General features: G+C 35.6%; 1 protein-coding gene across 1 annotated transcript in view; it reads left to right on the top strand.

Moving 5' to 3' along the window:
• Positions 1–26,663, top strand: part of Golga5 (golgin A5) — a 34,506-nt gene that overhangs the window by 4,600 nt on the left and 3,243 nt on the right. Inside the window, exons 3-11 of the mRNA XM_076848007.2 lie at positions 5,422–5,649; positions 7,231–7,450; positions 7,909–8,032; positions 10,558–10,761; positions 13,442–13,612; positions 15,846–15,974; positions 19,841–19,939; positions 23,682–23,892; positions 25,813–25,918. Of these exons, the coding sequence (XP_076704122.1) occupies positions 5,422–5,649; positions 7,231–7,450; positions 7,909–8,032; positions 10,558–10,761; positions 13,442–13,612; positions 15,846–15,974; positions 19,841–19,939; positions 23,682–23,892; positions 25,813–25,918 (1,492 nt within the window). The remainder of the gene's footprint in view (positions 1–5,421; positions 5,650–7,230; positions 7,451–7,908; positions 8,033–10,557; positions 10,762–13,441; positions 13,613–15,845; positions 15,975–19,840; positions 19,940–23,681; positions 23,893–25,812; positions 25,919–26,663) is intronic.

The raw sequence follows: 26,663 nt of genomic DNA, 5'->3' as shown, positions 1-26,663 counted from the left end.
TGGCCATGAAGAAAGTGAGACCAACAGAGAATGGTGGGAGTTATTCTGAAGGCCGCTGTAAAGCACTGTTTTACCTGTTTAAATAGGTTCCTATAGATCATTAATAAAAATTGATCCCTGAGTAACCTGCATTAGGATCGCTTGTGTTGACTAGTAAAAAATGAATTTTGGGTCCCTCTCAGACTTAATCAGACTTTCTGAGGATGGCGCCAGGCCATCTGAATTTTGTCTCCTAGGTGATTGTTAGGTCATTAAAAGCTGAGCATGACCACCATAGGCAGTGTAATGCTGACAGAGGTCTTTAGGCCAAGAGTTGACATGAGTAATTTTAACACTTTTCAGGAAAACAACTTGAATTTAATTGTAAGAACAAACCAAAGGGAACCTGGTTGGCAGGGAAATGAAATAGAACCAATTATAATGGTACATCAGTTGTAATAAGTTTGTTTCTCTAAGGTAGGGTCTCAACCTCAGGACTATTCACATTTGGGGCCAAATAATATATAGCTGTGGGTTGCTGTGCTGTCCTTTGCAGGGTATTTAGCTACATCCCTGGCCTCATAACCCATTAAATGCCAATAGGCCTCCCAGTTGTGAAAACCAGAAATGTTTCCTCGTATTGCCAGATGTGCCATGCTGGGCAAAATCAGAATAGGTGAGACTCAATGCTTTAGGATGCTCAGAATTGAAGACGTTGAATTGTAGGGTATGACAGTGCTCAACTGCACTAGTAAACCAGTGGTTTTCTGAAAAGGTTGTACCTATTTGTACCCTGGTCAGCTGTGGTTAGGAATTTCCAATATTTGATGCTTTCAGTGACATTTCTTGTTTGAATTGTTATTTTATTTGCCTCATTGCTAGTGTGATTGAGCATTTTTTCCCAAATATTTAACTATTCCTTTTCTGGGAAGTGTGTTTCAATTTTTTGTGGTACTGGGGATTGAACCCAGCACTTCACACATGCTAAGCAATTGCTCTACCACTGAGTTATAGCCCCAGCTCTGTGTGTGTGTGTGTGTACATATATGTATATGTGTATACATGTGTATTTTAAATATTTTTTAGTTGTCAAGAACGGATCTTTATTTTATTTATATGTGGTGCTGAGAATCAAACACAGTGCCTCACAAATGCTAGGCAAACCCTAACACCACTAAACCACAGCTGCAGCCCATTCTTTTTATATTTTAAATGCCAATTCCTTCTCAGTTTTACCTTGGTCCCCCACCCTAGTCTCTGGGGTCTCAAAAAGAAATTTTAATGTAGATGAATTTCTCAGACTTCTTTTTTTTAATATATATTTTTTAAATTTTTAGTTGTTGATGGACTTTTATTTATTTATATATGGTGCTGAGAATCGAACCCAGTGCCTCATACATGCCAGGCAAGCTTTTTGCCACTGAGTTACAACCCCAGCCCCTCAGATTTCTTAATGGCTTAAATCTTTCTTTATTTACCTACATTATCTTCTAAAGGTTTATGTTTTTGCCTTTCATCTTTAGATTTACCAAAAATTGATTTTTGTGTTCATTATGAGATAGCCATCCAAATTCAATTTTTCTCCATGTGAAAATTAGCTATCCCAGCAATATTTATTGAAAAGACTGTCCTTTCCCTACCAATTTTCATTCCTATCTCTGTCATATATCAAAACTATCCATCCATTCCTTAGTGTGGTTCTGGGCACTTAATTCTGTTTCATTGCTTTATTTGTATATCCTTGGGCCAGTGCCACATTGTCTTAATGTAGTTTTTAACTACATTTTGTTATCTGATAAGGCATCTTCTACCTTGTCATTATTCAATAATGGACTTTTACTCTGTCATATATATTTTAGATTTGCTTTTCAAGTTTAACAAAAATTTTGTTGGTCTTTTTTAGGGAGGAGTTTTTTTTTTTAACTAGTTTGGTAAGAATCAGCATTCTTACTGTATTGAGTTTTCTAGTCCATTAATGTGGTGTAATTTCAGTTTTAATGTCTTTCATCAAGATTTTATTGTTTTCTCCATGGAGATCTTGCATAATTTGTCATACTTATTTATATTTTGAAACTATATCAATGATATTTCTTAAGAATTTTTATTCTGTCATTGCTGGTATGTTGGTTTTTATATATACATTTCAAGCAACCTAGAAAGTTCCTAATCTTCATACTTTTCTGAACATACATTTAGGTTTTCAACAACATAATCGTATCATCTATAGATAATGGCAGTTTGTTTCTTATTAACTCTTTTGTCTATTAGTAAAACCGTCTACCTTACTTCTTTGGCTAGGATTTGACGACCAATTTTGTTTTTTGTTCCTTATCTTAAAGGGTTCCTAAATTTCATGTTAGGTGTTTCACAGATACTTTTTAATCAGGGTAAGAAGGTTGCTATATCTAATTAGTTAGAGTTTATCATGTTGAATTTTAGTAGTTTTTTCATCTACCTTTTAAGATGACAATGATTTTAATTCTATAATATTACTATAGTATACAATTGATTTTTTTTTTTAAACATAAAATCAAACTTAACTTTCAGGTGGCTGATGTTCAGTTTAGGATTTTTGTATCTTTTTTTTCAGTGAAATTGACTTGTAATTTTGCAGTTTTAGTATTATAGTTATGTTTGCCTTATAAAATGAATTGGAAATTATTTTTCTTTTTTTTCATCTTAATAAATTGGTGTAAGACTGAGATTATTTACTCCCTGAATATTTGCTGCAATTCATTGGTAAGACCATCAGACCTTGAGATATTCTTAGTGACAATTTTAAACTATTAATTTAATTGGTTTTTCATTTCTTAAGAATTTTTCTATTTCATGTTCATTTTGGAAAGATTACTTAATTTCAGAAAAATAATGAAGTTGTCACAGCTGAAACTGTGAAATTAATCTATTCTAATTTTGCAGAAACCAAAATGTGATCACACCTACTGCCTGAGGAATATCAGTATCTGACATACCGTAGAATGGGCCTTGAACTGTACTAAATGGCTGAACACCTTTATCAGATAATAATATTTATTTATTTATTTTTTAATATTTAGTTTTTAGTTTTAATGAGGCAAGCACTTTGCCACTGAGCCACAACCCCAGCCCCAAAATGTGCATATTTAAAGCATACAGTTTAATGACTTTCAACACCATGTACATTTCAAAACTTATCTGCCCAGTATTGTTTATATCTACTATCGAACTGCTTGTGGTTATGAAGATTTTTTTTAACATATAGAGTACCCCAATGCCATTTTTTATTTAAATTTATCTATCAAGTAAATGAATGTATATATTTTAAACTATATTATTATTTTTTAAAAATTTTCTCCTTAATTTCAAACATGAGACTTTTTTCCCCCTAATTTTAAATGATGCTTTCTAGCTTAATTGCATTGAGGTCAGGTTGCATAGTTTGCATGATACTAATTCTTTGAAATTTGATATTTGTTTTATGTGCCAGTGACTTTTTATGTGTTCTGTGTATCTTGTACTTGTTCTGTATATGTTAAATCCTATGCAATAGATACAGAAATATAGATGTCCCTGTATTGAATTTTTAAGTTATGCTTTTAGATCTCCTTTAACTCACACTCTTCACTAGCTTGATCAATGCCATTTTGCAGTCAATTTTTAGTTTTTTTTTTTTCTTTTTAGCAGTAGATGGACTTTTGTCTTATTTATTTATATGCGGTGATAAGAATTGAACCCAGTGCCTCACACATGTCAAGCAAGCACTCTACCACTGAGCCACAACCCCAGCCCAAGTTTTTTTTTTAAACTGGGAATTGAACCCAGGAGCGCTTAACCACTAAGCCACATCCCCATCCCTTTTTTATATTTTATTTAGAGACCGGATCTCACTGAGTTACTTATGGCCTCGCTTAGTTGCTGAAGCTGGCTTTGAACTTGTGATCCTCTTACCTCAGCCTCTGGAGCTGCTGGAATTATAGGCATGCACCACAAAATAATTTTATGTGGAATATTTAAAGCCTATATTAAATAAACAGAATAGTATTATGAACCCTCTTCACCTACCGTCCAGGCTCAGTACTGAGAAGCATTCCCATATTTAAATCATCATTTCTATCCATTCCCTATTACCCTTGATTATTAACTTTTGTGGGTTTTTTTTCTTTTAGGAAAATTTATATCTTGAAATATGTAAAAATCTTAGCTATACAAATGATACACTAATATAACCCACACCTTTATCATGATAAAGATTTTATTTGCACCATGAAGTTTCTTATGTACCTTTTCAGTTAATCTCCCTACACCATCCCTGAAAATGCCCACTATTAGGATTTTTTACCTTATTTTTTGCTTGTTCTACAATTTTGTATACATGGAATTAGACCATTTATACACTTTCCAGTGTGACCTCTTTTAATTAACTGTATTTGTGACTTTCATCCATGTTGTTGGTCCTTTTTGTTCTTTTTTATTATATGGTATTTTATGTGGATACACCACAGTTTATCTAGTCTCCTTATTGACATTGAGATTTTTTTCAGTTCTTAGTATGAAAAACTATGGACATATTTGAGCTTGCCTTTTGGGGGCAAATGTTTTTATTACTCTTGGATAAACACCTGGGAGTGGAATTGCTGGGTCAAATCATAGGTGCAGCTTTAATTTCAGGAGAAATTGAGAAACTTTTTTCCATGGTGGGTGTGCCACTTTGTACTCCCACCAGCAGTGTATATGAGTGCCCATTCCTCCATGTCCTCACCAGCATTAATCATTCTAGCTGATGTGTATTGGTTCTCATTGTGATTTTAATTTATATTCTTTAGTCACTAAAGATGTTGAACTCTTTTTCATGATCATTTGCTTATCTAACCCTGTAAAGATTCTTTTGCCCATATCACTTAGACATGGTTCATTTTATCATATAATTTTTTAAATAAATCAGAGTGTACTTGCTAAATTAGTTAACTTAGTAACAAATTGATAACAAGATGAATCTGAATTCATGAGGCTATATGTCTGATAAGGCATTTTAGATTTCAATTTGATATATAACATATTAGTATGAGCAGTTATTACTCTTCTTGAAACCCACAGCTGTTCTGGTGTACCTTCCCAATATTTTAATGTTGAGACTTCTCCCTTTTTTCCTCCAGAAACATTTCAGAAACTAAAACACAACCATTCAAATTGTGTCGGCATTTTTCTTTCCAGGACTATATTCTTACTTTCTGTATCATGATTTATTCAGTGTGCCCAGACTTTCAGTGTCCTCAGAGGTCTGTAGGCTCCATTTGTGGGAATGAATTTTCAGCAGAAGGAAGGGATGTCTATTGAGAATTTGTGGTATTTTGATGGTATTTAGCTGTAGCAGTCAACTTGAGCCAAAAGGCATCCCATCAAAGTAAGTTACTAATATACACATGGTGTCCATGCCAGTGTAACAAATGTGTTCTTTTTATACAGAAGCTGCTAATAATTCAGATTCTGGTCCTGAAGGCCAAGAGGATTCTTCAAAGGAACATGCATCATCAGATGCTGTCTGTGCTGATCCTAATCCAGCACCCAGTGATGGTGGCAAATCCCATGAACTGTCTAATCTTCGACTGGAGAATCAACTGCTAAGGAATGAAGTTCAGTCTTTAAATCAGGAAATGGCCTCATTACTTCAGAGATCCAAAGAAACTCAAGAAGGTAACTTTATTTAAATTGTCCAGGATTAGGAGTATAACTTTCCAGATTAAACTAAAAATTTTACATCTAACCACAAGTAGTTTAGATGAGATTTGTAAAATGGTATCTGCCTAGAAATAGAGGGCCTAAGTTTGGAAATGGGACTAACCCAAAACAGAATATTGCTATTTGGGCATTTTTTAGGAACCGCTAAGTCTAATCAAACAGAAGTAATCATCTAATTCATTTTTCAGGGGGACTGTTCATGACCAAATTTGGGGATTAAGTACAGAAGTGGACACTAGTACAGGGTCACAGTATTGCCTCTCCAAGGGTCATAAATGTGCATGGAATTCAATTCAAATAGTGTCCTGAGAAATTTTATGGTGAGGTTGCCCTGAAATAGGAAGCCCTCAAATTTCTCAGAAATGACTAATTTAAAAGGAAATAATCTCAAGACCTAGGTAGTGACAGGGGAAGATGTATTATTTTAAGTGTGACTGAGGTTAAAATAAAAGAGAGGAAATGGCCACCATGGTCCCTGGTGAGAGGAGTGAAAAGACTGGGAGAAGTTTTGTCCAGGCATGAAGGATAGCAGGATAGCAGAATACGAAGATTGTTTAAAACTAGTCAGACTGATTTTAGAAAAAGCTTCACTTTGCCCAGATTAATGTAGATACAGAAATGGAGTTTCTTCTGTAACACTGTAAAGTTTGTTTCAATTAAAAACAACAACCAAAAAAATCACTTTTCTTGGTGACAAATTGCAGATGGTATATCCAGGTATAGAAATGTTCTTGTATTCTGAAATGAAATATTATAATGGCCTTTTTTCCCTCACCAGTACTAGGGATTGAAACCAGGGCATCTTCAACCCCTCCCCCTTTTCAAAAATTTGAAACAGGATCTCACTAAATTGCTGAAGCTATCCTCAAACTCGTAATTATCCTGCCTCAGCATCATAAATTGCTGGAATTACAGGCATGTGCCACCATGCCCAGCTCTACGTTGCTCTTTTCTGCACCATTGTACTAGGTTAAGAGCATCTTTTTGTAATAATTATTGAAAGAAACAGATTCTTTCCTTTGTTTATCTTAAAGTTTTTATTTACTTCTGTGAGGATGGTTCCTTGGGATTGCACCCAAGGCCTTGAGCGTGCTAAACAGTTATGCTATCACTGAGCTGCACTATGTCCCCAGTTCCTCCCTATCTTGTTCTTTTTAGACTGTACCTTCAATTTGAATTTCCATTCTTCTGACTGCCTCTAGCAGAATTCCACAAATTTATTGACCATTTTGCCATTGTTAACACTGCTAGTTTGGGCTTCCAAATACTTTATATCTCCAAAAAAAAAAAAAAAAAAAACATTTTAAAGGAACAGCTAATTTCTTGCCCCTTTGTACCCTTCTAAATGTAATATAGGTGTAAATATTGGCCTTGAAAAGTGGTTGTCCCATATGAGGCCAAAAAAAAAAAAAAAAAAAAAATTGAAGTTACTTAAGCTTCTAATTTTGACAATATGTGCTAAAGGAACACAGGGATTTTTGCCATGAAAAAGGTGTATGTAGTTTTGCTTATATGGAGAAATTTCATTTTGTATAGAATTAAACAAAGCAAGAGCAAGAGTTGAAAAATGGAATGTTGACCATTCAAAAAGTGATAGAATAACTCGAGAACTCCGAGCCCAAGTAGATGACCTGACCGAAGCAGTGGCTGCAAAGGATTCCCAGCTGGCCGTACTTAAAGTGAGACTCCAGGAGGCTGATCAACTACTCAGTTCTCGCACAGAGGCATTGGAAGCCTTACAGAGTGAAAAGTCACGGTAGGTAATTTTATCAGTGATGAAAAACATATGCTAGAATGACTCTTTATAGGACTCATAATGGTAAGTATTACCTAGCTTATGAATAATGGCTTGTGAAAATTTAGCTTTTTGGAAATTTGCAAAAGGAAAAAATTATTTTAATAATGTTGGAAACCTGTGATTAAAATGGATTCATTGTTTGAATCTTGGCATGCACTGTTAGTCGATTTGAATTTTAAAATATTTGAAGACATGGTATCATTAATCTTTTGATTTATGGTATGTGCTAATTATATTTGGAACCCTAAAAATATAAGTTACTTGCCACTAAAAAGGAAAAAGATATCTCAAAGAATGTTTTAGACAAGCCATCTTTTTTGTGCTTGACTAACCCATAGGTGCTATAAAAATTATTCTACCTTCTGATTTGTACCCTGTGGAAAATGTGCTATTTCACGTGATATATTTTTTTGTAGAATAATGCAGGATCACAATGAAGGCAGTAGCCTGCAGAATCAAGCTCTGCAAACTCTTCAGGAGAGACTGCACGAAGCAGATGCCACTCTGAAGAGAGAGCAAGAGAGCTATAAACAGATGCAGGTGAGAAAGGAGATTGACAGAATTCTGCTAATATTTGGACAGGAGGAGTGACTTCTCACTGTTTCATAACACATTTATTCCTCAATAAAATTCTGTGGTACATTTCAGAAAAGTCACTTTTTATAACAAAAAATAGATAATTAAACAATTAGCTTGATCCTTGTTAAATTTTATTTTATGTGTAAGATATGATTAAAATAGTTAATATTCATTAGAGATAGGCATCTTTCACTCAATTCACATGTGTATGTATGTCATAAGAGTTTTAATGTTAAATGAACTTTTATTTCTAGTTCAATCTTGGCCCCGTCTGCACTTGTCACCTGTGTAATACTTCCTCCTTCTGTAGAGCCTGCCTCTGTGTGAGGCAGAGCCTAGGAAATTTGTTTTTACAAGATTCACAGGTATATCTATTAGGCAGCTGGGTTTTGAACCACTGGTCTGAACCTTCTTTTTAACAGGTGAAAATAGACCAGCCCTGAAAGTAAATATCAGGTAGTATGTTTTTTTGTTTTTGTTTTTAATTTTAATAATATTTTACTTAACATAGTATATCCACAATTTGAGCACCCCTAATCTGAAAGCCCCAAATCTGAAATTCTCCAAAATCTGAAATTCTCCAAAATCTGAAACTTTTTGAGCACCATGATACCACAGTAGAAAATGCACACAGTAAAACTGTTTTATGTGCAAAATTATTTAAAATATTATATAAAGTTACCTTAGGTAATTTATATAAAATTATCTTCAGGCTATGTGTTTAAGGTGAAACATAAATGAATTTCATGTTTAGATTTGGGTCCCACCCCCAGGGTAGTTCATTATGTAGGTGCAGATAGTACAGAATTTGAAAAATAACCAAAATTTGAAGCACTCTGGTCTCAGGCACTTTAGATAAGGGCTATTCAACATGTATTGTCGTCTCAACATGTAGTCAATATTAAAAATTATTAATGAGATATTTTATATTCTATTTTGTATACTGATTCCTTGAAACATGTTATATTTCAATTTATTCACTAAATTTTTTTCAGGAACCTGTACTTAGATTTTATAAAATTTACAGATGAACAAGTAGATTCATATACCTAAGTACCTAAGTACATTAGGAAATTTTCTAATAACAAATAGCTTCTCAAAAATGAAAGACATAGGTTATCACATGACCTAACAGTTCTACTCCTAGGTGTATACTCAAGGGAATTGAAAATATATGTCCACATAAAAACTTGCATGGGAATGTTTATAGCAGTATTGTTTATAATAGCCCAGAGCTGGAAGTAATACAAATATTTATCAATTGCCTCATGGGATACAAACTGTAAGATAGTCTTACTGGGAACTCATAACGTGGCCATAAAAAATAATGAAGCATTGATATATGCTATAATGTGTCAGTACTTGGGTGAACCTTGAAAATATTAAAAATTAAGACAGACACAAAAAGCCTTAGGGTGTGTGAGTCCATTTATGTAAAATGTTTAGGTAAATCCATAGAGAAATCAAGTAGATTAATAGTTGCCAGGGGCTATGGGGAAGGAGGATGGGTATGGGATGTCTTTTTTGGTTGATGAAAATGTTCTGGACTTAAATAGTAGTAATGGTTGTACACCTCAATGAAGACACTGAACCAGTGAATTATAAACCTTAAAAAGGGGAACTTTAGGGGCCAGGCTGTAGCTCAGTGGTAGAGCAAAGTGCAAAACCTAGCAAGTGCAAAACCCTGGGTTTGATCTTCATCACCAAATTTATATAAATAAATAGATAAATAAATAAATAAAGGTATTGTGTCAACTACAACTAAAAAATAAATATTTTAAAAAGTGGGGAGGGACTTTATTGTGTGTGTATTGTATCTCCATAACTCTGGGGGGGTTTGTTTCTATGTAGCCTAATAAATGATAGGCAGTGTGTTTTTAGAACATGTTTTAAAAATTTCTTAAACTGGGGCTCAGTGGTAGTGTGCTTGCCTAGCATGTGTGAGGCACTAGGTTTGATTCTCAGCACCACATACAAATAAATAAAATAAAGGTCCATTAACAACTAAAAAATATTTTTAAAAATTTCTTAAACTAAAAAATATTACCAGGGGGCATAGCCATGATATTAGAAAAGATTTAGCTATTTACGTCATTCTTCCATTTATTTTCTAATAGGCTCTCTAGTTTTCTACAGACCTGTTAGCCATTGATAAACCATCAGACTAAGCCTCATATTTAAGCAACCAGATTCACCTGGAAAATTTCTTTAAAAATAGATTCCCAAGCGCAGTCTTGGAAACTGCTGTTTGTGAAGCCTGACAAAGGCCTGCAGTGGCCTTTGTCAGTACTTAAACTCCCAGTAGATTTGGATGCATTGCCATGTTTGGGAGCCACATAACTAGGTTTTCTGTTCTTCAGCAAATTCCCCCTTTATTATGTTGGTGAGGTGAGCTAATAAATCTCATAAGATTTCAGAACAAATAGTTGTAAAATATACTTCAAAATGAAATGATGTGATAAGCATGATGTAAAAATTTATCACAGAGTGAGTTTGCAGCACGACTTAATAAAATGGAGGTGGAACGTCAGAATTTGGCAGAAGCAGTTACTCTGGCAGAAAGAAAGTACTCTGACGAGAAGAAGAGAGTTGATGAACTACAGCAGCAAGTCAAGCTGTGCAAGTCAAATTTGGAGTCTTCCAAGCAGGAATTAATCGATTACAAGCAGAAAGCTACTAGAATACTCCAAGTAAGCTTGAAATGTGCACTTTTGAATGTTAAGATGTGCCAGTTACCTGAGAGACACTGACATTTCATAGCAACTATGAGTGTTTGTTCATGTTTGGCTGGATTGTCTTGTTTGACTTAGAAATTTTATAAAAAAGATAAAATATCTCTTGTTTCTACTGCTTTTTTTAAAAAAAAAAAGTTATTCTGCCACTACCTAGTTCAGATCTTCAACTTATTACCTCGACCGATGTGATGGTATTAATGTCTTATTGAGTGGCCACTTTATTCTTCCTCACTGATTCCTTATTGAATTTTTTCAAAGCAACTGATCTCATCTCATCCAGCTTTCAGAATCACCTCACCCAGCCTTTTTGCCCCTCCCTTAGCTCTGAAATGACCTTACCTTCTGTTTTGCCAAAAAAGACCATAGTTACCTAATATATATTCAATTTCTTTTTCCTTTGCCTCTCATATGTGTTTTCCTTTTTTTCCTAAGACTTTCCTCCCCATACGTTGATTCCATCTCCTCCTACTTCATTCAAGCCCTTCCTCCATGAGTCTGTCTCTCTTCTTCCTACTTGTCTCCCTCTGCTGCTGCTTCTGCTTAGCTGAAGAAAGAGCACATGGTTACTTAGTGGAAGAACAAAAGCTAGATCTTGGGTATTTGTTTAAGAAAACAATAATCTTTTTTAACTTTTTTACTACTTTGAAATACTTACCTGTCATCCTCCTTCCTTTCAGGGTCAGGTGTATCAGAATTATATCTCTACCCTTTTCCTTTAGCCCCATCTTCAGAATGACTTTTTGATTCTACCTCCATGAAAGATCATATTCTCCTCCACATTCATTGAGAAGGGACTTACGAGTGACCATTCACTAGGCATCTGATGGGTGCTAAGGAAACAAAGCTCAGTGGGAAGAAACCAAAGTCTAGACTAAGGGATAGAATAAAGTTACTGATGCAATTCAATGGGCACTGGAGAGAAGAGACCCTTACAGTGTACCTGGGGATCAAGGAGATACTGTGTAAAGAAAAACATGAAGGATGAGTAGGAAGACTCAAGCTGAGGAAGAGATTTCAGGCAGAACTGCCTGTGCCAGAGCCAGGGGACCTGAGAGCACATGGCATACTAGAGGAGCTAGTTCCCTGTTATTGGAGCATAAAGTATTCGAGATTAAAAGATGAGAGATAAGACCCAAAGAAAGAGCACATGGTTACTTAGTGGAAGAACAAAGACTAGATCTTTTTTTCCTGTAGGGAACAGGGGGAGGGATGTTAAAGAATTTGAGTAGTGTGGTCGGATTTGAGTGGCAGCAGTGAAGAGGTTAGGTGAGAGGTGGACCTCCATCTGTTCACCATTATATATCCCAGCACAGTGCCTGGTTCACAGGAAATTACTGAATACACTGAGGGAACAAAGGGTGGGTTGGTTAGATCAGAAGCAGGTAGATGGTGAAGAGGTGATTATAAGAAAGAATGAGGACCTGATCTAAAGTTTGTGGCAGCAGGGATAGCAAACAGGACAACTGATCCATAGACGGTAGAAAACATGAGACTTGGGAATTTAATTAGAGGAAGAATGGCTGCAGATTTCTGGTTTGCATGTGTGAATGTTGTCCCCTGTACTGTAACAGAGAAAAATGGGAATGGCAGCAAGTTAGAGTTGAAGGAAATTAGACAAATTATGGTGAATTTGCAAAATTGATGTGACATTGGGCTACAAGTATCAAGAAGGAATTAGAAACACAAACATGAAGCCTAGGAGAGAGATGTGAGCATTTTAGCCATGGGAATATAACCTGTAAGTTGTGAGCATCGGTAAAATTAATCAAGAACACTATGTAGGGCTGAGGCTGAGTGCTTGCCTAGTAAGCATGAGGCACTGGGTTCAATCCTCAGCACCACAGAAAAATAAATAAAGTTATTGTGTCCATCAGCAATTATTATTATTATTTTTTAATTTAAAGAACAGTATGTGTCCTGAGAGGGTACTATCTGGGGCAAGAAACGTTATCTTCAATACACAGGACACTTGGCACAGTACTAAAGTTGTGTTAAGTATTCCATAAATATTTGTTGAATGGAATGTGATGGGGGAAAAAATGAGAAAAAGGTAAGAAAAACTGGGGTTTTGTTTGTGGTCCTGGGGATTGAACCCAGGGATGCTCTACCACTTAGTCATATCCATGGCCCTTTTTATTTTTTATTTTGAAACAGGGTCTAAGTTGCCAATACTGGCCTCAAACTTAGTGTCCTCCTCCCTTAACTGTCTGAGTAGCTGGGATTATAGGCATGCACCCTCATGCCCGGCAAGAAAAATCTTGTGGATGAGAAGTTTTCAACTATAACATGATTGCGGAAACTAAAATCCAAGGACATTACAAGGCTCTATTGCATTTTTATTCTCACAGATTTGTGGACTTTCTTTGATGGATATAATGTTGGAATGTTTCCATAGCTGGTTAGTTTCTGTGTGGTGGGATGATACTCAGAATGTAAGTAGAACATAATAAACATAGGTAATATAACTCAGTGGTAGAGTGTGTGCTTAGCAATTATGAGGCCCTGGGTTCTATCTCCTATACCACCAAAATATAAATAGATAAATAAAAATCTGTATGCACTCTAATGTCTGCCTTGCTTAAACATGTTTCTTTCTTTCTTTCTTTCTTTCTTTTTTTTTTTTTTTTTGTAACAGTCTAAAGAAAAATTGATTAACAGCTTAAAGGAAGGCTCTGGTTTTGAAGGTCTAGATAGCAGTACTGCTAATAGCATGGAGCTAGAAGAACTTCGGCATGAAAAGGAGATGCAGAGGGAGGAAATACAGAAGTTGATGTGCCAGATACATCAGCTCAGGTCTGAGCTACAGGTAAGATGGACTGTCAGCCTCCCAGAGAACCATTTGCCTCAGATATTATCAGTTTGAGAGATGGTGGATTCTGTATTTTGGAGGAAAGGGCATTATTGAAAAAAATATGTGAAACTTCTTTGGGAATATTACTTACCACATAGAAGTGAATCTAAAGCATTAGTGCTCTTGTCCACTAAATGACTATAACTTTAAGGGAATAACAAACAAGTAACTAGATTTATTCATTCAATAAATGCTTAGCAAGTACTGCCAATGTAGCTAGACTTGGAGTTAATACAGGGAACAAGACAGAAGCCTTAAGTTTACAAATCTTACATTTTAATTGTTAAAAACAGATTTTGGGCTTGTTAGTAAAACTGGGATGTTTTCTAATATTAGCATGGGCTCAGGGATGCTCTTGTAATTATGGTGTTATGTCTAATCTTACAGTACATAGTTACTATATTTAATTTAAATGTAAAATTTGGCCATCTCTTTCACTTAAACATGGGATCTTTAACATAAATATCATAGGAGCGAGCCTCTGAGAATAGAAGATGAAGTACAGGGTAGTGATCTTTCTTTCCCTTAAAAAAAAAAATCTTGCAAGTTGTTGACTTGCAAAACTTGTGAACTCCAAAGGAAGTGTGGAGGTTGTGTCAGCAGGACCTCTGTCTAGAGCAGAGGCTTTCTGGTGTGTAATAGATGTTAACTTGCATAAGGTGCTTCACCTCACTGACCCTCAGTTTCCTCATGTGTAAATGAAGCTAAAGAAAAGTTCTCTTGAAAGTAAGGATAATGCATAAAGGGTCTAGCATTGTTTTTGACTTGTAACAGACCCTTAATAAACAATAACTGCTGGTGTTTCTGGATTTTTTTACATTCCTTAAAATATGATTTTTTTTCTTAATGTGTAAATAATTTTAAATTCTAAAGAATTCAATCCTATGAACTTAGAAATTGGGTAGATAATAAATTTTATTTATAACAACTATTTCATATGGTAAAAAAAAAAAAACTCTTACCAATCATAAATGTCATTGACCCAGTTTCCTACCCCTTCTAAAGTTGTTTATGAAATCTACAATAAAAAGTATTATGCCTAGTAAAATGGATGAGGTGTAAGTAATTATAACAGCTGTCACTTACAGATGTTTCACCAAACACTTGACATATGTCCATATATTTATTCCTTAACCATAATCCTGTGAGGCTAATTATGATATTCTCATTTTATACTCAAGGAAATTTAGATAACCAGAAGGAAATTAACTTGCCACCAGACAGTAAAGTGGCAGAACCATGATTAGAACCTAGTCTAACTCCAGAACGTGTATTCCTAACCACTGGACATTCTGCCTGCCTCAAGAATTGCCTGACAAAGATTGAACTACTTTCTGATAGCCCCAAAAGTTCAGGGAAAAAAAATAATCAGAATTAATGTTTTTCTTCTACATTCACAAAGTTGTATGAGCTTAAGGGATTGCACTTTGATTACCTGGAAGGTTGGTCTTGGGACTTTGAAATAATATCTGAAGTTCAAGAGTGTGTGGAGATAACAGACGAGTTTAAAAAAGAATGTACCAAAAGGTAAAAGAAAATTAAGATGCTTTCAATCTCCTTAGAACCCTATGAATGGAGTTTGGCTTAACCTATGTGGGAAAAATATAGAAACCTAGAGCTATGTGCTTTGCATTAGTAGATTTAGCAGGAAATCCAGAGAGTGGTTTTAAGTTTGAAGAAATCACAGTAAGAAGGAAAAATGTGAAATCAGATAGTAGTAATAAAGCTAAAAGAAGAAAATAATATGCTAACTTCAGGTGATGTAAAAGTTTTGTTGCTTATTTTAATTCCTGGTGCATACACACAGACACCCACAAATTGTAACCTGCAGTAATGAGAACGAATGCAGTGAAGTCCTTCTTGGTCTTACACTTCTGTTCTTTTTGAGATTGTTTCAGCTTTATAGTAGAGACTTGCATCTCTCAGCAAGCCACTGCCCATCCACCCTTAGGAGACCCCATGGTTTACATGCTGTTGCAGTGGCAGCACCCTGTTCATTCTGCTCACTGTTAGCCGTGATGCACAGGGAAGGTGTTGGGGGTGCTTCTTGTGGGCTGAAGCCACGTCTCATTCATCTTTATCCCTCCAGTGCCCGCTGAGCCCAGTTCATGACTCGTGATGGTTGCTCCGTAGATGTTGAACTGAATGGTTAATTATTGCTTTCTACATGTAAGGTTCTTCTTTTTAGGACATGGAAACTCAGCAGGTTAGTGAAGCAGAATCAGCAAGAGAACAGTTACAAGATTTGCAAGACCAGATAGCTGGGCAGAAAACATCTAAACAGGAGCTAGAAACAGAATTGGAGCGACTAAAGCAGGTAAGATTCTGAGATGGACAGTTATTAAGGAAGCCTCTGTCCTCTAGTGGTCAGATGAGAGGACTCCCTTCAGGAAAGCTAGAGTGTGGGCTTTGGAAACGTGAATGGTAGATGGGATCTTTTTTTTTTTTTTTTTTTTTTTAAAGAGAGAGTGATAGAGGGAGAGAGAGAGAGAGAGAGAGAGAGAGAGAGAGAGAGAAGTTTTTTTTATTATTTATTTTTTTTAGTTATTGGCGGACACAACATCTTTGTTTGTATGTGGTGCTGAGGATCGAACCCGGGCCGCACGCATGCCAGGCGAGCGCGCTACCGCTTGAGCCACATCCCCAGCCCCAAGTAGATGGGATCTTATAGCTTTCCCGATCTTACATACCACCTTCCTTGTTTTTTGTTTTATCAGATGAAAAGTAGAAGCACAAAATGGTAAATATGACTTGCCTAAGATTTAAAACTAATTAGAGAGTAGACTAGAACCCGGGATTCCTACCTCAGAGCCCAGAAATCTTTGTCTCTATTTTGTTGTATCTCCTTGTTGGGTATGTATGGATAGAAAACTGATATTAGTTTGTTGATTTTCATAGTTGACTATGTTGGTACTTCCTAGGAACTATGGTAAATATTATTTAATAGAAATACAATGTTAGTGCTGTGAGAACTATTCATCTGTTTGAGAAAACATCCTTATACAGACCATTCTTACAAATCATGTTTAAGATTGTGTTTCATTTTTCACTTAGTAATTTATTCTCCAAGCCAAATTATTGTACATGTATTTATGTAAAAGTTTTTATATTAAGATAGTTAATACTAAACACATTTATAGGGTAGAGGATGTGGCTCAGTGGAAGGACACTTACCTAGTACATGTGAGGCACTGGGTTTGATCCTCAGAGCTACATAAAAATAAAGCTATGTCTATCTACAACTAAAAAAAAATTTTAAAAACCACATTTATAGCTATATTTTCAGAATGAGATTCTATATTTAATGTTAATATTTCTAATGCACTAAGTAGCTACATTGTTATAGACACTTGATAGAAATAAAATCATTATGGTTCTCTTCATTTTATAGAAAAATATTCTTATAATTCTCAGTGTATCCTATATGACATTTCTGCTTTGTATTTAAATGTGTTTTTACTTTTTCATGCTTTGCTCTTAGATTCTGATTCTGTGGATTCTTATTTTTTTCATGATAATTTATTATGAAAGTAGCACTTAAAATCTGTTTCCTGAGTAGTAAGAGAATAAGTCACCCAGCAGCAACCTTCAGGGTGTGTCATAGGCTATTTTAGATCATTTAATCATAAGATTAGCTGTCCTTTCAGAAATTGCACTTTATTCAAGGAGCTGTTATATATTAAGACAATAACGTGATGTGCTCAGTGGTTCCTGGGATCATTTTCTTCCTGTTAGTGCAAGTGGTTTTACTGCTCCTCTCCCCAGGTCCCTGTTTAAAATGAGGGAGTCAAGTAGGAAAATGAACTAAATTTAGCTGTTGGCTGTTTATTTAGTAATCAATTTAGCCTTGAATTTTTGTGCTTTGAGGGGTAAAAAAGCACACTTTGTCTGTTGTGATTCTCCTGCTCTAATTCCCCCATCGACCTGTCTCTTTTTTTATCTCAAGTTTTTCAATCTGAAAGGAGCAGGTCCAGCTGAGAGTATGAAGTAGTCTCCTGCAATTTGAGTCTTATTGCCATGGCTTCTTCCTACAGCTTTCTTCCTGCTACTTTATCACTGCCATATACAAGTATAGTGCTTTTGAAAGTTCTTAACATCTTTTATTATTCTTTCTTCTCCCTCCTATGTTGTACGTTAGTGATTTGGGCATATTTTTGGATTGGCATATACTTTGCTCTTAGATTCCAACCTGACTGTGTCCATGGTACAAATAATGCATTAGTGCAGGTGTAAGTGAATCCAGAGGTTTTTATTTTTTCCCATCTCACTCTCAGTGCTGAGCAAAACAGGTGGAAAATATTACCTAATACATCCAAGCACATGAAAAGCTGCTCTACATGATTAATCATTAGGGAAATATGAATTGAAACCACAGTGATACCATTACACACCCACTAGAACAGCTGCTCGTTAAGAATGAAAATACAAAGTTTTGACAAAGGTGTGGAAATCTGGATCTCTTATTGCAGAAGACAGTGTGGTAGGGTTTTTTCCTTTAAGTTACACATACTTAAGATCCAGAAATTTTATTCTTTATGTTATCTATTTACCACAGAAAAATTAAAACATGATCACATAAAGACTTGTGCTTGAGTGTTCATAAAAGCTTTATTCAGAAAAGCCGAAAACTAGAAAGAACCTAATTATCCATCAGAATGAATAACAAATTGTGGTATACCCATGCAATGAAATAGTACTCGGCAGTTAAAAGGAATGAACTATTGATATAAGCTATACTCAGAAACATTATGCTAAGTGAAAGAAGCAAGACACAAAACATAATATACTGTATGTTTCCATTCTAGAAAAGACAAAACTGTGGTGATAGAAAATAGGCCAGTAGTTGTCAGCTGCCAAGGGATAGGAAGGGGATTGAAAAAGAGTTACTTTTTGAGGTGATGGGAATATTGTACATTGTGGATGTGATAATAGATCACAATTGTCAAAGTGCATCTAATTTTATACTTAAAATTGGTGAATTAAACCTCTAAGGCTGATTTTTACATAGTCTGATAGAATAAGAATAAAAAATTAAGAGGTCATGGCCTGTTGATTGTGTATGTTTTTTTTTTAAATTTTCTTTAATAAGGTGACTTTTTTCCCTCCTACTTCCCAGAAATATATCCCCTGCCACTTTAGTGTGATAGCAAAATTTGGTTAAGTTTTTCCATTTTTTATGCTTATATACAAAATGTAAAAACTCAAAATCCATCTTCATTTTTAATTTTCTATAATTACTATTACACATTTTTCAAAAGCATAATATTAATGGCTATATAATATTCCACAATAGGGATGAACTATCATTTGTTTACTTAAACAATGAACTCTTTTTGTTATTTTTCTAAATTTTTTCGTATGATTGTCCTGGTATGAATATCTTTAACTTTAAATCTTTGCTTCTTTAAATTAGATATCTGAGAAGGGAATTACTAGATCAAAAGCTATAAATCTTCTAAGGCATATAATAATATATTTCTGCTTTTCAGAAGGGGTTTGTGTCAATTTGTTAATAATGATAAAAATTTCTCCTTGCATTCTTGTGTATATTAGATATAATATAACATTAGATAACGTTAGATATAATTAAACATTTGTTTAATTAACTTATTGCTTAATTTACATTTCTTTGATTATTAGGGAGAATGAATCATTTTCCCTGTGTTTGGTACTAGAAATGATATTGCTGGAGAAGAGAATATTATTTATTTTTTAAATAATTATTTTGTTATTGTTTATTGATCTTTCTAAGCAATCATGAAATTTCTGTGTATATTGGGGAGATTAGCCTTTTTTTCTAAGATATGAATTGTAAAAAGTGTTTTCATTTATCAACTTCCTTTTAGTTTACATGGGTCTTTTATTTTTTTTGTCATATATGTATTGAATTATTTTCTCCAGTTTGTTATCATTATTTGTATTACTACATGCCTGCATACATTGTTGCAAGATAAAAGTATTTTCTGTTTTTTGATGATTTATCCTATTAACAGATATATTGGGGCCTGTATTTATGTCAAGTTGAAGTATTAGCTATTCATCTGAGCCATCCAAGTCTCTGGTTTTCATTCAGTATATAATCAGCACGGTATTGAGGTGCCCACTAAAGGTGCTCACTTTAGGTTCTGGGGATGATATAAGGACACTGATTTAGATTTATTCCATTCATGCTTCACTTTGTAGGAATTCCACTACATAGAGGAAGATCTGTATCGAACGAAGAACACTTTGCAAAGCAGAATTAAAGATCGTGAGGAAGAAATTCAAAAACTCAGGAATCAGGTAGGAATCAGCATTCACAACTTGTGGGAAATGTCATAATAAAGCTACATTTTTTTAAAAGGATGCAGCAAGATCTTCTCTTCCCATGTTTTCATCTGAGTTCTGACGAATATTTATCTCTTGGCGTTGAAGTCTACATTTGTTATATGCCAAGATTTGCTTTTTTGAGATTCACCCAATGTTAGAATTACCTGCATATTTTCATACCTTCTGATTTCAGTGTGATTGTACTGATTATCAGTTTTCTAATTATGTATTATTTTTCCTTAAAAAAAGTGATAGGTCTCCTATTAATAATTGCTAGGATGTCCATAAAAAAGTCACCAAGCCTTTCTGAAACTCTAAAACTATAAACTTAGAGAAATTGAAACCCATGTGCCTTCCACCCAGATCTACCGAAGCCTTTATCGTTGTGACTGTAGTCGTCCTTTTCTCCTTTACACACTTCTCAAATGTAGGCAAGGGAAGAGGGAACACTTACATCAGCTTTTCCAAAATCTTATAAAAATTGAGAAAAAAATATTTTATAACATTTTAAGTTATGGACTGCTTTTCAAGTCTGAGAACTTAAAACTAAAATTATTTACTTTTCAGGGTTCAAATTAGGTCATTAGCTAACTAAATAATGAAGACTCATAACCAGTGTGTCCATTATATATTAAGTCTATCTGAATATAAAGGATCTTGCCAGTAAAAGGTCAAAGACATGAAAAAAGAAGGAGCAAAAAGACTGCATGGCTTAAACCTTAAATAAGTGTTTCTGTGTATACTAAATATATATTGAGTGCTTACTACATCTAAAATATGATCATGATATTTTTTACTTTAGTTGTTAGTTGGTTTTGTTCTGTTTTTGGTTAGAGATTGAACCCTAACCAAGTAACAAGCTAAGCATGTGCTCAACCCCTGAGCTACACCCTCTGATTTGGGCTACTTTAGCCAATCAAAAATTAACCATAAGTCTATGGTTGTGGCTCAGTGGTAGAGTGCCTGCCTAGCATGTGTGAGGCACTGGGTTTGATCTTCAGCACCACATAAAGATAAATAAATAAAATAAAGGTATTGTGTCCATCTATAGCTAAAAAAAAAAAGTATTTTAAAAAAATTAACCATAGCTGGGCGCACAGTGGCACACACTTATAATCCCAGCAGCTCAGGAGGCTGGGGCAGAAGTTCAAAGCCAGCCTCCGCAAAAGCAAGATGATAAGCAACTCAGTGAGACCCTGTCTCTACATAAAATACAAAAGAGCGCTAGGGACATGGCTCAGTGGTCAAGTACCCTGGAGTTCAATCCCTGTTTACCCTTCCCCCCAAAAAAATTAACCATAGAAGAATTTCTCTTTAAAGATTTTTTACTTTGGGGTGGGTTGTGGCTCAGTAGTAGAGTACTTGCCTAGCACGTATGAAGCACTGGGTTTGATTCTCAGCACCAAATATTAAAAAATAACTAAATGAAATAAAGTTAAAAGACTTAAAAAAAAGATTTTTTTTCACCTAATTAAGAACACAGAAAAATTTTTGTCTCATAGAAGGAAGTTGATTTGTATAATTTAAAAAGAAATTAGCATGGTAATATATTATAGAGAAACCTCATACGTTGAGGTTTATTTTAAGTGAATAAAAAATGTTATTTCTGCTTATCCTACTGCCTTTGGGCCTCCTAGGAGAGCAATATGTTTGTTTAACAAGTAGGTTCCAGTTTGAATTTTTTTATTCTTTAAAAATTACTGCTCTCATCCCCTAACTAGACTTGTGAAATTAACAAAAATTAATTTGAAAGAGCCAGACCTGAGCTATAACACATAGAAGAAACTGTGAGAGAAACTTTACAATATAGAGAAAGGTGAATTTCTTCAGAAGACACAAAAAGCATTTAAATGTAGATGAAAAAGAGATTGGACTGGGTTTGTGGCTCAAGTGGTAGCACGCTCGCCTAGCATGCGTGAGGCACTGGGTTCAATTCTCAGCACCACGTAAAAATAAAATAAAGACATTGTGTCCACCTAAAACTAAAAATAAATATTTGGGCTGGGGATGTGGCTCAAGCGGTAGCGTGCTCGCCTGGCATGCGCGCGGCACTGGGTTCGATTCTCAGCACCACATAAAAGTAAAATAAAGATGTTGTGTCCACCAAAAACTAAACTAAAATAAATAAATATTAAAAAATTCTCTCTCTCTAAAAAACAAAAATAAAAAAAAAGATAAACTGGAATTGATCAAAATTAAAATTGCTGAGCTGGGTTGTGGCTCAGTGGTAGAGTGCTTGCCTGGCATGTGTGAGGCACTGGGTTGGATTCTAAGCTCCGCATATAGATAAATAAACAAAATAAAGGCCCATTTTAAAAAAATAAAGGAATTTCTTAAAAAGTTAAAATTGCTCATCAAAGATATGAGTACAAAAATGAAAGAAAGCAAGCCACAGGCTGGAAGAGATTTGCAGTATATCTGTCTGACAAAAGATTTGTAATGGGGGTAAAAGTTCTTACTAATAATAAAAAGACACACAACCCACAACCGTTTTTTTAGCAGGTGGAAGGCTATTGAGAGCTTCACAAAGGAAGATGCAGGGAGGGTCAGAGGAGCCCAAGAGTGGGTGCTCCAGATCATCAGCTGCACCACTCCACACCCTCTAGAATGGTAAAAATTAAAGGTTGGCGGTGCCACTTGTTGGTGAGGATATAATACAACTAGAACTCTCACATGCCCTGGGGACACTCAGTAGCATGACCACTGTGGAGTGGTGGCTATTTCTGTTGGGGTTAACGTGCTTCTCCCTATGACCGTAGACACTGACTCAATGTAACTGAAGGTGGATGTCCACAAAAAGACGTGAATTGTCATAATGTGTTTGTTTTTAAGTAGCCAGAAACTGGACATATCCAAGATGTCCATCAGCAGAAAAATGGATAAGTAAGTTGTGACACACTTAGCAGTAGTTGTTACACAAGAAAACTACTTTTGTAACAATTTAGACAAATCTTTTTTAAAAAAATATTCACACAGAAGCATTCATACTGTATGACTCATTTATAGGAAATTCAAGAATAGGCAAAACCAAAATCTGATGATAGAAATCAGAACAGTGGGGCTGGGGATGTGGCTCAAGTGGTAGCGCACTCGCCTGGCATGCGTGTGGCCCGGGTTCGATCCTCAGCACCACATACAAAACAAAGATGTTGTGTCCGCCGATAACTAAAAAAAATAAATAAATACTAAAATCCTCTCTCTCTCTCTCTCTCTCTCTCTCTCTCCTACTCTCTCTAAAAAAAATAAAAATTAAAATTAAAAAAAAGAAATCAGAACAGTGGTTATCTATGGTGTTGGAAATACTCTTTTTTGTCTCAAGTCAAATAGCTAGAAAATTGCAGAATAGAGATGAGAATCTAGGAGTATGCCCTTTGCCCTATACCACAGTAGGAAAAACCATTTGCATGTGTGCCAGTATCACGTGCTTTCACACACAAAAAGAATTTCACAACATAGTACCCTCACATACTATGATATGTGAATGTCAGCAAACATCCCATTCTGTTCTGTTAACTTTTTGAGTGCTCATTTTTGAACTACCAAATTCATCAGTCGATACAATTTGAAAATTACTTCTGTAGACATTAGTGAATCATTTTAGAGTTTTGGAAAAATAGTTAATGCCACAATATATATGTGAAAATATAGTAATCTGATTTGTATATTGTTTTACTTCAATTTAGTGTGATAATTTTACGAACGCTTTGTCTTTCAGCTTACCAATAAAACTTTAAGTAACAGCAGTCAGTCCGAGTTAGAAAGTCGACTCCATCAGCTAACAGAGACCCTCATCCAAAAGCAGACCATGCTGGAGAGTCTCAGCACAGAAAAGAACTCCCTGGTCTTTCAGCTGGAACGCCTTGAGCAACAGATGAGCTCTGCCTCCACGTGTCCCGTCAACATGTCTGGAATTGAGAATGGAGAAGGTAACCCACAAAAAGAACACAGCAGGCAAACATGGTTTTGAAAAACTACAGAAAGGCGATTTTTGTTTGAAAAGAAACTTTATTCCATGAAGAACCCAGCACTTTCTGAAGTGAGACCTGTGCCATGTGCTGCAGTGTGAGCATAGTAAGATGGGTAGTGGACTAAGGAATGTCCTCACAGGTGTTGGGCGAGGAGAAAGAAGGCCTGAAGACTGGTCATCATGCTGAGACACATAAGATAGTTAACAAGATGCTGCTGATGAAGTAGATAACTCGTAGAGAAGGGCTTTTGGGGAACTTAAAGCACAATTTGTTTTAATAAATAATTATGAGTATTAAAGGTGATATGCAATTCACAGAAATTCATCCATGCTTATGGTTTTAAAAGAGGAATCTATAATTTTCCAGAATACATATTCAAAGATAATGTGCCAGTATAAGCATCTGCAGATCAGATTTTTCTCTTTTTTTTTGGTACTAGGGATTGAACCCAAGGACATTCAACCACAGAGCCACCTCCCCAGCCCTATTTTGTATTTTATTTAGACACAGAGTCTCAGTAAATTGCTTGCACCTCACCATTACTGAGGCTGGCTTTGAACTAGCGATCCTCATATCTTAGCCTCCTGAGCCACTGGGATTACAGGTGTGTGCCACCACACCTGGCAGCAAATCAGATTTTTAATCTTAGAAATTGTACATGCAGTCATTCAGCAAATCTTTCAGTTCTATGACTTAAAAACTCTTTAACAAAAAACAATTTTTAAAGAGAAACAGTGTAGGGAGGAAATCATAGTTTAAGTAGAGTGGTCAAAGAAGGTCTCATTGAAAAGCGGCACGTAAGTCCCAGAGGAGGAAAAGAAGTGAACTCTAAGGAGCCTATAGAGAAAAGTAAGCAGAGAAAAGAACAGATCCAAAGGTCCTGAGGCAGGTGTGTTCCTGGATATTTCCGGAACAAAAAGGAATCCAGTGCAGCTGGGTGAGGGCAAAAGAAGTGTTTGATGAATCCAGAAAACTTTCAGGAGGCTTTGTAGGCCTGCATAAGGACTCTTTCTATGAACAAAGTAGGAAGCCATTGAGGCTCTTGAGCGCCTCTGATCTGAGTTACGTTTTATCAGGATGCCTATGGCTGCAAGTGACTCAGGCTGGGGGTGTGCTTCAGTGGTAGAGCACTTGCCCAGTATGCACAGGGCCTTGGAGGTGATCCCCAGCTCTGCATTATAAGAAGTAAATGCTAAGAATGGACTGCAGAGGGCTAAGGCCTGGGGCAGGGGGATTAGGGAAGCCATTGTATCAGTTCATATGAGAAATGGTGATTTCAACCAAACTTGGATTGTGGGGGTCAGTTGAGCTGACAGAATTTGCCGGATTGGTTATGAAGTTGGAGAGAAAGGAGTGAAGGGTTTTGGCATGAGCAGATGTCACATACTAGGTCACGGAAAATGCCAGGAGGGGAAGGTCAGCAGGGGACGTCACGTCCGAAGTGTTGGGCCTGAAGCATTTGAGGTGTCCCTCAGACATCCTGAAGGAGGTACGCAGCAGAGGGTAGGTTGAGAGGGGGAGTCAGGACTAGAGGTAAGAACTTGGGAGTCAGAGTCCTCAGTATCCTACAGAAACTGTGGCACAGGAGCAAAGGCCATTCGGGCTGACTCACCACACTGGATATTCATAAACTTTGATTTTTGCTAAAATTATTTTCTTCATTTTTATTTGTTTTATTTTTGTGTATGTGGAAGTTTAAACATTTTCTGTAATTGAATTTATCTGTCTTGTCTTCATGGTCTCATCTACTTTGCGTATGATGCTTAGAAGGCTGGCCTGGAGAATTCCATCCACGTATAATATATTTCCAACTGTAATTTTCTTAGGATGTTGCTTTTGGTGTCAGTACATTAATCTATTTTTTTTTTATTTAAATAGGCACACGTTTGCGAAATGTTCCTGTTCTTTTTAATGATGCAGAAACTAACCTAGCAGGAATGTATGGAAAAGTTCGCAAAGCGGCTAGTTCCATTGACCAGTTTAGGTAAGCAGTACCTGTCAGGATGAATGATCAACTGTTTTTAAAATGCCTTCTATGGGCTGGGATTGTGGCTCAGCAGTAGAGAGCTCACCTAGCATGGGCAAGACCTGGGTTCGATTCTCAGTATAAAAAATAAATAAATAAAGGCATTGTATTGTGTCCATCTACAAAACAAACAACAACAACAAAAAAGATTCCCCCCCCCCTCTCTCTTTAAAAAAAAAAAAAAAAAAAATGCCTTCTAGTGGGTACAGTCACAGTTGAGTCCCATCCAGCAGAGCTGAAATTTCAAGTGACATTAACCGGACTTCTTTTGTGATATTTCAATGCCATGAAGTTACTTAAAGAGATCTGCCAGTGCCTACACTTTATTGGAAATTTCTAACCCTGGCCATTTCTCTTCTTGATACAACTAGTTCTCATTGAATCTCATTGAGAAAGCCTCTCCTTCATGTAAAATTATCCATTTGAATGTCTTATCCCACTACTTTATGTATGGCTAGAAGAAAATATGTTGCTGTATCTAACTGAACAGGATATTTTTATTCAAAGCACATAAAGAATACATAAAATGTATATAGTATTATATTTACATATAAATTTTTTGCACTAGCAAACATCCACCTAATTGAGAAATGTTTTAGCAGTTTGTATATAGCCTTGATAAAGTTCATATCTAAATAACCTATGTACTTTTGCTTCTTGATGTTTATAAATTATTATATAATATAATAATTTTAAGTTTGTT

Source organism: Callospermophilus lateralis, chromosome 3 (assembly GCF_048772815.1).
Source record: "Callospermophilus lateralis isolate mCalLat2 chromosome 3, mCalLat2.hap1, whole genome shotgun sequence".
In the NCBI taxonomy this organism is placed as follows: Eukaryota; Metazoa; Chordata; class Mammalia; order Rodentia; family Sciuridae; genus Callospermophilus; species Callospermophilus lateralis.
Note: the sequence above shows the minus strand (reverse complement) of the source record. Positions and strands in the feature narration are given on the sequence as shown.